Here is a 15,159-nt window from a genome sequence, read left to right as displayed (position 1 = left end):
CACCTTGCCGCCGCTCGGAGGCTCTTTTCCGCCGCGTTTTCCGCGGCCCTATTTCAGCCGCGGCTTCCTTCTCGCGGCGGCCATTTTTAATCCCGCGTCTGGCGAGATTACGGCCGCCATTTTAGGACCGCAGCAAATTGCCGCGAAACCTCAGAACGGCAAGTTCAACGGACACTGCAAGCCTTCTACAGTCTGCTACAAGAGGTCAGTCACTCAAGCTGTTTAAAGGCACATCAGGTATTAACCTGTGCCTGACTGGGGTGCTGCCCTATATATTGTGCTGCTAAGGAGGTCGCTTTGTGGCCACCTCTGTCATACTGGGTGAGGCCCAGAATACATTTAAAATCCCAACAAGTGGTCTATTTGCCCTGCTGGGGCCTAGTGGTTACACACCTGTTACTAACCCATTGGACATTATACACCCTGCTGGGGTGATTATATCAATCGGATTACTATCCTGCTGGAGCTTAATCTCCAACATACCACTACTCATACCCTGCTGGGGTATCATTTTATTACAACCCTGCTGGGGTTATCTGGCTTACATCTGACCAGTTACTATACCGTCTAGACCCTGCTGGGGTACTCGGTTTTATTATTATTATTATTTATTCTAATAACCCTGCTGGGGTCCCGATTGTACTACTATACAAAATTTACGTTATTGCACCCTGCTGGGGTATTGCATAGCGATATTACTACAGTCTATATCGACTAAAATACAGCCGACTGACCTCTACCACGCCCTGTGCCAATCCTATACCCAGACACCATGGAGACCTCTCAAACCACAGATCTCCAAAATATGGTGAATGAGGCCGTTTCTGCCTCAATGGAGAAAGTCCTCTCCAAGATGATGGCCTCTGGCTCCGACAAGAGGAAACCATCTAAAGCCCACCCATCCCGCCATGACTCCGATTCTGATGCACAAGAATCTCACAAAAGCCCTGAAACTCTCACGGGCAAACGCCAGTGGAAAGGCGAAAAAGACCACTCACATAAAAGTAAAAACCCCGCTAAACGCGCTAAACCCATTTCTGCCACCATCACGAATCCTCAACATGACTACTCTTCGGATGAAGAACAGTCCCAAACTAAACCCATGGCCATTTTAGATGAATGGCAAGCGGACGACTCAGACTCCAATGAAGGTGGTTGGGGTTCAGACTCCGGATCCCAATCATTTTTTCCGCAACACACATTCATGGGAGAACCCCAAGACCAAGATAATGCGGAAAACCCGCAAGAGGATGAAGACACCATCCTTGACCCACTGGGACAAAAACTTTTTGACCCAAGAAAAATTAGACACCCTCGCTCAAGCGATTGGACACCACCTGACCACCTAGCGAGGTTTATGCACCTCTGGCTACGAAAGCCCATGGACAAAACGGTCCGCAACCGTTTGAGGTCAGAATGCCCAAGGCCTTTTCTACCCGACCACGTGGCGGACACGCCAGAATTTGACCAAGTGATGACAACTTTTATGTCACGAGGTGGCCGTGACCCACGGAAAGGCGTGGAAAAAGGGTTTAGAGGGATTCAAGATAAACTTCTGGACTCGGTGGGACCACTATCCAGAATTATGTACTTGGCTGATGATGCTCTAGCCAAAGCCGATCAATTTGACCCTACTATGGTGCGCGAATGGGCGCATGACGTGCGGGAATGGACACAAAGGTGCTTTTGTTTTGTGGGTAATGCCAATGTCGCCTTATCATCTGAGCGACGCAAAGCAGCACTTCTCCGCATTGACGGGAAATTGGTGGAGTTGGGCACCAAGGAGTTAGGTCCTATGGCACAGGGCAAGCTTTTCGGAGAACAATTTCTCAAAGAATTAAGCAGACATGTTAACGTCTACACATCCCTGAACAAGGCTCAATCATCAATGAGAAGAGTCTTTAGACAAAACCCCTCTAGGGGTGTTTTTGGACGGGCTGGCCGCCAAAGGGGCCGTGCTGCCAGCCGCTTCTGGCCCTCAGGCCCCAGAGCTACAAGACCACAGCCTTTTTACCCAGAGATGGGATACCGACCATCTTCCTACACACGAGGCGCAGACAGAGGTCGCGGACCACGCACTCGAGGCAGAGCACGTTTCTCCTCAGGTAAGCAACCAATTCACTCATGTTTCCCTTCCAATGCATACAGCAGGTCGCATATCTCTTTTCTTCCAGGAATGGACCTCAATATCCGTGGACGCATGGATCCTACAGACAGTACGAGGCTACGTCATAGACTTCGTAGACCAACCCCGACAGACGGAAATACCACCTCCCATCAACTGCTCAAGAACAGACAAATCTCTCATCAACGAAGAACTACAAACCCTATACTCAAAAGGCGCGATAGAACCCGCGTCCGAACCTCGAGGTTTCTTCAGCAACATCTTCTTAGTCAAGAAGAAAACGGGCGATCTACGACCAGTCATAAACCTACGACAACTCAACCAATACGTCACTTACAACCATTTCAAGATGGAAGGCATACATCTTTTAAGAGACCTCCTACAAGACAAGGATTGGTTCACGAGACTGGATCTCAAGGACGCGTATCTATCAGTACCCGTCCATCAATCCTGCAGACAATTCCTTCGTTTCCATTGGCAAGGCCGTCCCTGGCAATTCACGTGCCTCCCCTTCGGCCTCAGTTCGGCCCCTTGGTGTTTCACCAAACTGCTGAAACCCGTGGTCGCACATCTTCGAGCTCAAGGCATTCGTTGCATTATATACCTGGACGACCTCCTTCTGTTCTGCTCAGACAGACTCAGACTGATACAACACACACGCTACACCACGGATCTCCTATCATCCCTGGGCTTCACAGTGAACTTTCAAAAATCAGCTATCTCCCCATCACAAACAGTTCAATTTCTGGGATTCGAGATAGATTCCACCTCCAGCACTCTACGGCTACCGACGGCAAAAATCTCAGCCATTCGCAAGGAATTACGCAGGGCCATCCGCTCCCACACCATTCCACTCCGCACCCTCGCACGCATCGTAGGGCTTCTCTCGGCCTCCATTCAAGCTATATTTCCAGGTCCACTTCACTACAGGGCAATGCAACGCCTCAAAGCTTCCTTTCTCAGGGAAAACCCCTCATACGATCAGCCGGTCCCGATGACAGAGGAAGTCAGAGGAACTCAGATGGTGGCTGGACAGCATGGAAGCATGGAACGGCCGAGCCATCTTCGGGAAAGCTCCCGACATGATATTAGAATCAGACGCCAGCCTCTGGGGATGGGGAGCGACGAGCGAAAATGTATCGACAGGAGGTGCTTGGACATCCCAAGACCTCAACTTACATATAAACTGCCTAGAACTCCTAGCCGGGTCTTTCGCGATCCGAAGCCTAGCAAAGGACAAGTCGGACTGTTGCATCCTACTCCGGATGGACAACATTTCCGCAGTCCGTTACATCAACCGCCTAGGAGGAGCCCGCTCACGTCTCCTATCAGAAATAACAAAATACATTTTCGACTTTTGCCTACCCCGCAACATCTCCCTCACGGCGGAATACCTCCCAGGAGAGACAAACCTCACAGTGGATTGGTTCTCACGCCACTGGCGGGACACCAGCGACTGGAAACTAGATCCACAAATCTTCAGCTGCATTGCGGAACGCCTAGGTCCACTCCACTTGGACCTGTTTGCGTCCCGCAACAACAGACAAACGAAATTATACTTCAGCTGGCTCCCGGACCCGGAGAGCGCAGCAGTGGATGCATTCCTACAACCTTGGCCGATCACAGGAGCCTACGCCTTCCCTCCCTTCGCCATGATAGCGAGGACCATACACTATCTGAAGAATCAGCAAACCTCACTAGTACTCATCACTCCACTATGGAGGGGACAACCATGGTTCCCAGATCTCCTAGCTCTATCATGCCACGATCCCCTTCTACTACCTCATCATCAATACATTCTAACAGATCCAAAAGGCAACCCTCATCCACTAATCCTAGACAACCATCTCCATCTGGTGGTTTGGACGCTTTCAGGGGCTCCTGGCAAGTCGGCGAACTATCGCAGGCTGCTAAAGAACTGCTATGGGACTCATGGGCCCCCGGAACCAGAAGATGCTATCTATCCGCCTGGAATTCCTGGTCCACTTGGTGTCTGGAACGGAACTTCGATCCATTTACGGCCCCTGTTTCAGCCATTTTGAACTTCCTATCTCACCTTTTCTCATTAGGACGTTCTTACAGATCACTTAATGTAATTCGCTCAGCTATTTCAGCGGCCCACGTCCCCATACAAGGGATTCCAGTTGGCAAAGAACCATTTGTATGCCGACTCCTGAGAGGCATTCGATTACAACGTCCCCCAGGGCCCAAATACTCTCAATTCTGGGACGTCGACGTAATCCTCCGATTCCTGAAAGACTGGCCAACTAACGACAGACTCTCCCTCCGTCAATTATCAGCAAAACTCACAGTCTTGCTCTGCCTGGTCTCCTTCCGCAGAGTGTCAGACATTCGAGCACTGGACATAGACGCTTTCTCAATCTCTCCAGAAGGAGTTACATTCCGGATATCTCGCCGCACTAAGACGGACTCCACATCTGTGTTTTATCCTTTCTTCCCCACAGAACCGCAACTCTGCGTTGTCTCCACACTACAACAGTACGTGGAAACCACCCTACCTCTTCGGTCTACACCATCAGGTCAACTCCTAGTATCATACGTCAGACCACATGTCCCCATCACTTCCACCACCCTAGCAAGATGGGTTCGATGGTTACTATCGCTAGCCGGTGTGGACACTACATTCGGAGCCCACTCAGTACGCGGAGCAGCAGCATCCTCAGCCTTCATGGCGGGTGCCTCCTTAACGGATATCCTACGCTCCGCTGATTGGTCTAGGGAATCTACATTCCGCACCTTCTATTTCCGTCCGAATTCCAGTGCTGCCATGTCTCTGATTCTACAGCGTTAAAAATGCAAAATATGAAGCCTCCTGTCATGTGATAAAATTGAAGATTATGCTAGCGCTAGTGTACTTATAATCTTAATTTTAATAATGACAGGAGGCGAGTATTTTCCCACCCTTCCCACCCGGGAGGAGGGGAACTACTCTATTCATACTCTATTCATACTCTAATCATACTTCTCTACATTTCTTCATTCTTCTGTTTTTCTTCATAACTCCTCGAATCTTATGTTCATAAGGTAGTCACTGTTGTCATTAGCCTATTTAACTACTAGTAGTCTATACACTGAATATACAAACTAAATTATTGCAATGTAATCCGATGGATCACTGTCATGACTACAAACAGTTTCAAGACCGGTGCCTAACCTTTCTCATATTCTCTTTTCAGTTTAAGTGTGAAAGAATTTGGAACATCTACGGCATGACCATAACGATATTTCTCAGCATATAAAGACCAAGCATCGGAAGTTCTCCGGTTGGTGCCTGTTTTTTCTTCCTACTCAACCCAAGAGTTCATCATTCCCGTTGGATTCCATTACGGATGTTCGTTACAGACTTTATGACTATTTTCTTCCCTGTTCCGATGTTCGCTTCCGAAAGAGGGGGAGGAGCCTGTTGACTGAAATAATATACTCCCTATTTGCATTTTGATTGGTTAAAACGTTTATTCACTTTCTTTACTGCTATGGAGTTTTAGTAAAGAGAGTAAAGCAAAATACTCGCCTCCTGTCATTATTAAAATTAAGATTATAAGTACACTAGCGCTAGCATAATCTTCAATTTTGTGCAAAGACAAAAGAAAAAACAAATACACTAAATGGTGCTCTTTGAAATGCTATATATATATATATATATATATATATATATATATATAGTTCAAGTAGAGATTGTAGCCGTATTAGTCCAGTGATGTAGATATATCTGTTTTTTACATATATATATATATATATATATATATATATTAATTTGCTTTAGCAATTCTGACTTTTCTAGTTATAAAAGATCAGATTTTGATTGATGTTTTTCTCTTTTTTGAAAATAGGAATTGTTAGAATTACTTATATGTGATAAAAGAAAGTTTGCATGTAACTAGAAGTAAGAACAATAGGCCCAGACAACCACGAAGAGAGGACAGTACAAATAGCCAAGATACATGTAATACACCTATGTAATCAATAGATGTTTGTACCCAGAAGCAAGAAAACAATAGATTTGGAGATTTGTTTGCGGACAAACAGCAATTTGTCTGGATTCAGGCTGATCAGGATATCATCCAAAATTCCAATTTCCGAACTGCCATGTGCCTGAATCTCGGAGAAACTGAATTGCGTAAGCCTGGACATGGTCATTTTGATTTATGATTCAAAGTGCCATTCCTGACACAAGTAAAACAAAAAGGGGGGGGGATGGAATAGAGAAGAGGCTTTTTTTGAATTTTATTAGGGGGGTTGTCACAGTAAATTGTGCCTTGTCCTGCCAGCTGTATGAGGTGCAGGGAGAGGATCGCAAATTTCTCCATGTGTTAAGCACTTTCGGCTCCGGAAGTGTCGGCACCACCTACTTTTATGACACGATGCATGCATGTTGATGTCATTATTCTGGTGACATGGAATTGCATAATTTTCAATGACTTCTTACATTTTGGGGCTTGGTTAAGTGGAGGCTCATCTATAGGGGCACTTGGGGCAGTGCCTCACCGGTTTTTATGTTGGTAAAAAAAAAATTGATTTGCAGTAGTTTAGGAGCACTAAGATTGGTTTTCTGAAGGGAGGATAGTAAGTCAAAACATATGGGGAAAATATTGTGTCTTAAATTTGTAATAGGTTTCAGTTCTGCAGGGCCACTCCCAACTCATTGGTATCAGTTTGGAGAAGCTTATTTGAGAGTTTCTAGGTATGTCAAAAATTTCGGCTGGTTTGCAATCTGTCCTGTTTCAGCAGGTTTTGTACATGCCTAGTGTCCTTTAAGAAGGAATCTCAGGAATTTCCACTAAGTTGCTATTTGGGCAGTAGAGCCAACTGCCCATAAGTGGAGGCATGCTAATGGCTTCTCTAGTCATGAGTCGTCATTGGCTGATAGCACCTGGGGATGGGGTTTCAGTGCCCACTGGAGAGAAAAGCAAGAAGCCAGAAAGAGAGCACAGCATCATCAGCTCCCGGCCCCCCTACTGCACATACCCATCAACTTTGAAGTGCTCTGTCACTCTGAGACTGATAAACTCATGCTGTGTCTTCTTAAAATCAGTAAACAAATGTGAGGATTCCTATTACACCATATGTGTCATGTCCCCCTTGCCTCCATACAGTGTGGCCACATCCGATCGTGGTGCTCACGCAGTTAAAATAATAAATAACGGGGGCGGGGCCGGGCCGCCGAGCTGAGCGGTCGCAAGACAGCTCGGCTCCTGCAACTGAGGCACAAATAGCCTATATACCGAGATTTTGGGGGAGATTTGCCGACACCTACCTGCGATCCTCGATGGAACCGGGCTACCTAGGATGAGGAGAGGCTTGCTCTCGAAGTTTAAGTCCCTCGGAGGCTGGGGCCCGCTGCGACAGGCGGGACCCATGCTGGCGGTGAGTGAAGCGGACGGCCGCCGCAACACTATCCTGCCCGACGGAGCCCGACATGCGTGGATCACAAGCGGGCCCGGTCCTGTTCCCCCCCCTCTGGAGCGGGGGGGTGATCCCGGTCCAAGCCAAGCGAAGCCAAATTACGCTATGCAGCTCCCTGTGGAAGCGATGACAAGCAGACCCGAGACCCGATCACAAGATGGCGGAGACCATGTGCGCAGGACCAGCAATCTCGAGCACAGGGAGACCGACAACCACCATCTAATCCTGCACACGGGGTAATAAGGTTCACAAGCCCGGAGACACCCCTGGCATATGGCGCTCAGCAACCGCCACACACGTGGCTACTACTGCGGGGAGGCCCGCTCACCCTTCATCTGAGCTGGGCGCTCACCGGGAGGAACCCCCCCCCACAGCCTGCCATACACCCAGGGAGAAGCTTGGGAACCGGTGGAACCCTGGGCCCACGGTCCTGATGATGGGTCCAATGGCAAGAGGGCACGAGCACCTATTAAGGCCTCAGGCCGAAGATGAGCGGCCCTCGAACGCAGAGAAGCCACGGCAAGGAATCCGGCGTTATCACACATGCCCACAGCGCCCGCAAGAGGAACCGGGAAAGCGAACACTATGTTGGACCGATGCGACCTAATCCTATGCCACTGTCGTACCCGTGCATGCTGTGCCTGGTGTGGACATTAAACAGCAGGGCTACATCTGATGAGTACTAATGCCAAGCATACTGTGCCCTCTTTTATGATATCTTGCTAGACCGCTGACAGCATACTTGCACCATCAGACAGACATCACTAGAGTTAACCACACAGAAGTATACCCTGCGGAATCATTAGCGAGAGGTCCAGACTATGCTCACACCGTGCATACTAGCCACTGACTTACCGTACACAGAACAGGACACATCACACCGGGTCAGCCCACACGGCTCAACTCAGCCACTGTGAAGGTCTGACAATTATGGGCATACGGTAGGAACATAACTCGACCAGCCTGTTCACAATAGTACTTACCCCATAACGCTGAAGCGATGACCACTACCTGACTTACTAATCTTGTACCTGACTCGGGCCTACAACCCTTCATAATCCTGCACTATACTTTAGACCACTTGACTGGCTAAGCAATGCACTAGAGCAAACTCACGAGATTTATATGTGAAGACGATAAAGCAATTGTTATGAGCACATGTTGAGAACAGCTTTTATATGCAAATATAGGATTTTCATCTACTTATGTGTTTACAGCGATGACCCAGTTAGCATATACATAGTCATGTGGATGTACCTACCTACCATACCCAATCTAGCGACGTCAAGTATAAAATGCTATTCATTTCTAAGTGCCTAAGCCATGGTACAATCTACGGTTACTGTCTAATAGTCTATCTGGTTAGGCATAGCCACTAGCTAAGACACACTCTTGTTTCCCACATTTAAAAAAAAAATATGAGGCATCATCACCCAGGAAATGTAATTTTCTCGAAGTCATCAATGTAATCACCCTATACTGTAAACTGTTTTTGCATTTCCCTCTCTTTATTTCTGTACCCCATCTCATATGCTTCAATAAAAGAAAGATTGACAAAAAAAAAATAATAAATAACTTACCTGAGACAAGTCAGCTTGCCATTCAGCACCCTCGTGGAGCGATCCCCGACCAGTGCGGTGTTATAATGAACACCGTCCGCTTCGGTCCCACGAAACAATATGGTTGTAGGCTCGGTAGCAGCACATGCAAACTGTATCCTGGGTTATTCTCTATGAAAAGCATTGAACTGGAAAATACTTATGACGTTACTGTAAGTAGCTTGATGACATCAACAAGGTCAGATTATGATAGGAAGAAGAGCTGTTTTGGTGATTGATTAAAGGAAAATGCATATATGTTCTTTTACATTTAAAAAAGTAGGTTAAAAATTATAATATGGTGCTCACCACCCAACATCCACAGATGGGTATTATTATTATTATTATTATTATTATTATTATTGCCATTTATATAGCGCCAACAGATTCCGTAGCGCTTTACAATATTATGAGAAGGGGATTTAACTATAAATAGGTTAATTACAAAGAACTTACGGGAACAATAGGTTGAAGAGGACCCTGCTCAATTGAGTTTACATTCTATAGGAGGTGGGGTGTAAAACACATTAGGACAGGAATTTGCAGTCAAATAAGGTGGGCAGGTATGTGAGGTAGAGGTTACTCTGGGAGGCCATAAGCTTTCCTAAAGAGATGGGTTTTAAGGCACTTCTTAAAAGATGCAAGACTAGGGGAGAGTCTGATGGAGGTAGGCAGGCTATTCCATAGGAAGGGAGCCGCCCGCGAGAAATCCTGCAAGCGTGAGTTGGCCGTACGGGTGCGAACAACGGACAGGAGGTGGTCACGGGCAGAGTGGAGAGACCGAGAAGGGACATACCTATGGATCTGTGAGGAGATATAAGAGGGGCTAGAGTTGTTCAGTGATTTATAGGTGTGAATTAGTACCTTGAATTGACTCCTATAGCATACAGGAAGCCAATGTAAGGACTGACAGAGGGGTGAGGTGTGAGAGAAACGACTAGAGAGGAAAATCAGTCTGGCAGCAGCGTTCATTACGGACTGTAGCGGTGCAGTACGGCTTTTGGGAAGACCAATCAGGAGAGGGTTACAATAATCCATGCGGGAAATTACTAGAGCATGGACAAGCTCCTTGGTAGTATCAGGTGCAATAAAGGGGCGGATGCGGGCTATGTTTTTAAGATGGAAGCTACAGGATTTGGCAACATGCTGGATGTGAGGCTCAAAGGTGAGGCCAGAATCAAGTATGACTCCAAGACAGCGCGCTTGCAAGGATGGACTGATGTGGGTACCACAAACTTGAAGGGAGAGGGAAAGAGGAGGATCAGTATTAGGAGGAGGAAAGACAAGGAGCTCAGTTTTAGAGAGATTGAGTTTCAGAAAGCGGGAGGACATCTAGTCATAGATGGAAGAAAGGCAAGCAGTGACACGTTGCAGGACGGCAGGGGAGAGGTCCGGTGAGGAGAGATATAACTGGGTATCATCAGCGTACAGGTGGTAGCGGAATCCAAAAGAGGTAATAAGTTTGCCAAGAGAGGCAGTATAAAGAGAAAATAGAAGGGGAGCCTTGGGGGACTCCAACCGAGACAGGACAAGGGAAGGAGGTATCATTAGAAAAAGTGACACTGAATGAGCGTTGGGAGAGATAAGAGGAAAACCACGAGAGGACAGAGTCACAGAGACCAAGCGATTGAAGAGTTTGAAGAAGGAGAGAATGATCAACGGTGGAGTCTCTGCTCATGGGATCTGAGCTACTCCAATTTTGGATTTGGGTACGCAAGATGGACACACCGAACATATGCACCACATGTCCTGCTATACTCATCTCAATTAGGATTTGGGATTTGACAGCCATTAAATACTCTTTCAAGCATACTCCATCTCCCTTAACTACCTAGCTAAGGAACAAACTTTTGAACCTGGGATGAGAGCGGAGAGGAGATCTCCCATCCTTCTTACTCCCCCCTTTTTTTCTCTAATTTGGGGTAGGACGTTTTGATTTGTTAATAGAAAAAGAATTCGAAACCTGGAGTCAAGAGACAAAGAGTAATATTGATACATAAGTCAAAATTGTGTAAATCTCTTTTATTTTATAACATGTATAGTGGAATCATGCCTTAGATTTGTCAATGCTCTATATGATATTTTATGTCATACTCATGGCAATGATTATATTGTTACAATATGTCATTCAATGGAAAACGTGTCTGCTAGTACTCATACATAAAGAATAATAATAAAAAAGGTACCGTATATACTCGAGTATAAGCCGACCCGAATATAAGCCGAGGCCCCTAATTTTACCCCCAAAAACTGGGAAAACTTATTGACTTGAGTATTAGACTAGGGTGGGAAATGCAGCAGCTACTGGTAAATTTCTAAATAAAATTAGATCCTAAAAAAATTATATTGAATATTTATTTACAGTGTGTGTGTATATACTGAATGCAGTATGTGTATATATGTGCAGTGTGTGTGTATGAGTGCAGTGTGTGTATGAGTGCAGTGTGTGAATGAATGCAGTGTGTGTATGAATGCAGTGTGTGTATGAGTGCAGTGTGTGTATGAGTGCAGTGTATAAGTGCAGTGTGTGTGTATGAGTGCAGTGTGTGTGTATGAGTGCAGTGTGTGTATGAGTGCAGTGTGTGTATGAATGCAGTGTGTGTATGAGTGCAGTGTGTGTATGAGTGCAGTGTATAAGTGCAGTGTGTGTGTATGAGTGCAGTGTGTGTGTATGAGTGCAGTGTGTGTATGAGTGCAGTGTGTGTATGAATGCAGTGTGTGTATGAGTGCAGTGTGTGTATGAGTGCAGTGTGTGTGTATGAGTGCAGTGTGTGTGTATGAGTGCAGTGTGTGTATATGAGTGCAGTGTGTGTGTATGAGTGCAGTGTGTGTGTATGAATGCAGTGTGTGTGTGTGTATGAATGCAGTGTGTGTGTATGAATGCAGTGTGTGTGTGTCAGGATCGGGACAGGGATCCAACACGCAGAGTACAAAGAGTAGAGAGATACGTATACCGGACCTTAGAATGGCCGGACTTAACGTAAGAACTACGTATAGAATGGTCAGAGACAAGCCGAGGTCGAGGGAACGAGAAGACAGGTAAGCGAGAGACAAGCCGAGGTCAAAGGATAACAGAGAAGCAGGAGAGTAATAACAAAGCCGGGTCAGAACCAAAAGACAATCAGGATACAAGAGCACTGTGTGACTAGACTGGCTAGAACCACGACAGAGCAATGAGCAAATGCGGAAAGCTTCATTAAATACCCTGGCTCTAGAGAGTAATCACGCCTCCGACGAGTCCTGATTCGTGTTCCGGGCTTGAGTGGCAGGTCGGACTGGATTAGCGTCATGACGTCGGCTATTGAGCGTCGCGTCATAAAAGGAAGTAGCTCCCTCGCGGCCGGCGTGTAAACGACCGAGGGAACCGCGAGGAACGGGAGAAACGGACCTTCTGGAAGGAGAAACGTCTACAGGTACCCTGACAGTGTGTATGAGTGCAGTGTGTGTGTATATGAATGCAGTGTGTGTATATGAATGCAGTGTGAGTGTGTGTGATGCAGTGTGTGTGTTGCAGAGCTTTGGTGGGGGGTGGGCATTTTTATTATAATTTTTTTTCAATTATTTTAATAATTTTTTTGTTTTATTAATATTTTGTTATTATTATTTTTTATTTTATTATTTTGAATATTACTTTATTATTTATATTTTATTATTATTTATAATTATTTTCGTCCCCCCTCCCTGCTTGCTAGCTGGCCAGGGAGGGAGGCTCTCCTTCCCTGGTAGTTCAGTGGGGGCTGTGGGGGCTGCATAGATGTTACTTACCTGTCCTGCAGCTCCTGTCAGCTCTCTCCTCCTCCGCGCTGTCCGGTCAGCTCTTCTGTGAGCTCACACTGTAAGTCTCGCGAGAGCCGCGGCTCTCGCGAGATTTACACAGGGAGCTGACCGAGGTGCTGAACGGACGGCGCAGAGGAGAAGGGAGCTGACAGGAGCTGCAGGACAGGTAAGTAACATCTCTGCAGCCCCTGTCTGTATTATGGCAATGCAAATTGCCATAATACAGACTATTGACTCGAGTATAAGCCGAGTTGGGGTTTTTCAGCACAAAAAATGTGCTGAAAAACTCGGCTTATACTCGAGTATATACGGTAACAATACATTGGAAAAAAAGATAAAATGAAAAAGAAAATTCTGTTTAGAATTTCCCTTTAGTGATTATGAGAATGTAAACATTCTAGTATCAGACTTTAAAGAATAAAGGTTTACTGATTATAACTGATATTGAGAAGACATGACTGCTTAACACACTTAACAAGGACGGAGGAAATTATCCAATTAATCAAAATGGTGTATGTCCAGTCTTTTTTAGTAGCCACTTAGTCACAAACCTGGCCAAAGTTAGTGTTCATATTTGTTTTTTTGTATTTTCCACACAAAACCTACACTTTCATTGATGATATCATCATCACTATATGTTGTACTGCTCTAAAACACTCATATTTGTATTCAGCAATGTCTCCTGAGTACAACATTACCCCTCCCATCCCCCCCATGTACAGGTTTTATGGGGTGTTGGAATGTTACATTGTCAAATAAAGGGCTTGCAAATGTAATCCTCTGGAATTTCTGCATGGGTTGTCAGATACGTACCTCAATATATTTTTAATAAAATAATATAATTATTTATAAATAATCTATAAATACACTTAGAATGAAATTTGCATATAATATCATCTCAGTATACTCTTCACTCCATTTAAACCACTAAATGATAACCTTGATCGAGTGAATGATGAGCCTGGTTTTAGTTTTGTGTTCTGATATTTAAAGGCCACATGAGAATGTATCCTGCCTTTTGGTTTTGTTTCTGGTAAAATAAAAATAGAATAAAATGTCAGCATTTTAAAAATAACATTATTTTGACCCTTATAGGGGTAAGTCTAAGGTTGACATGTGGAGTGGTTGCACACACAAGCTTAAAAACACCCAAAAGCATGCCAGATGCACATAATTAAAGATGTACCTTATATATGTAAATAATAATAATATATATAGATATAAATACAAAGGTATTCAAGGAGGCTAGATATATTTGTTTGACAGTGTGTAGTCTGCTTTTCATCACGTAGGCATTTCATTGTTTTACATAAAATAATGTTTAACATGCATGTAAAATACTTGCTCATTAATAATTATTACTATATAATAATGCAGTGGTTAATTGTTTTCTCTTGTATTAATAAAACATACTTTTTTTTTTTTTTTTTAAATGTTCTATTTTCAGTACATCAGAGACCTTTATAACCAGAGCTGGTCTTCACGATATAACTATGAAATAAGTAGCAATACAATATCCATTTTATGGTCTCTTACTGTGTCAATCTACGCCATCGGTGGTCTTGTAGGGGCATTAGTCGTGAGTCCAATGGTAAACAAACTTGGCAGGTATGTGACATAAGGTGAATATGTAATTACAATAATGACATAAATTGTGATATTAAAAAAAAAGTTTTTAATGCACAGGTAGAAGGTTATAATGCATTGTGTTGTGCACTGAATTTAAACAAATAGCTAAAATAATTTAATCTTTGTGATGAATTTCGTGAGTATGCTTGAGATTGGAGTCTGTATGAAGGATTTCAATATTGGCAATTAGTTACTACTAGTTTATTTAGTTTATGTCCCACAAAAAACCCTCATAAAAAAAAATTGTCGTCATTGGTTATGCTGTCTTTAAATAACAGTTGTAAGCTTCTTATAACTAACATTTGATAGATATTTGCAGTCCCAATTTACAGACCACTTTCCAAGCTCCAGGATCATGTTTTCTCAACCCACTGTTAATAATGTCTGCCCCTACAGGCACCATCTGTTTATCAGAGTCCATCTTCTAGTGACTCAAGCATAAAGCAGTATTTGACGTGCTTTCCAAGTCATCTCTGTAGCAACAACAACTAGATGGTATAAAAGGCTCACCCTGTGCATGCCTTGTGATTGTCTGAGCACACTAATGATGAATAATCAAAGTCTTTTGTTAAACAATTTCCACATTTTACAGTCTAAAAGGCATCA

The 15,159-nt window shown here is 44.6% G+C and overlaps 1 protein-coding gene across 2 annotated transcripts in view; it reads left to right on the top strand.

Annotated features, from left to right (window-relative positions):
- The window catches only part of SLC2A9 (solute carrier family 2 member 9), a 248,021-nt gene that overhangs the window by 39,854 nt on the left and 193,008 nt on the right, over positions 1 to 15,159 (top strand). For both annotated transcript variants that reach the window (XM_063457783.1, XM_063457784.1), the window contains one exon: positions 14,372 to 14,532. In XM_063457783.1, coding sequence (XP_063313853.1) covers positions 14,372 to 14,532 — 161 coding nt within the window. The remainder of the gene's footprint in view (positions 1 to 14,371; positions 14,533 to 15,159) is intronic.

This window comes from Pelobates fuscus, chromosome 6 (genome assembly GCF_036172605.1).
Source record: "Pelobates fuscus isolate aPelFus1 chromosome 6, aPelFus1.pri, whole genome shotgun sequence".
Lineage (NCBI taxonomy): Eukaryota > Metazoa > Chordata > Amphibia > Anura > Pelobatidae > Pelobates > Pelobates fuscus.
This window is presented reverse-complemented; position numbering and strand designations above follow the sequence as displayed.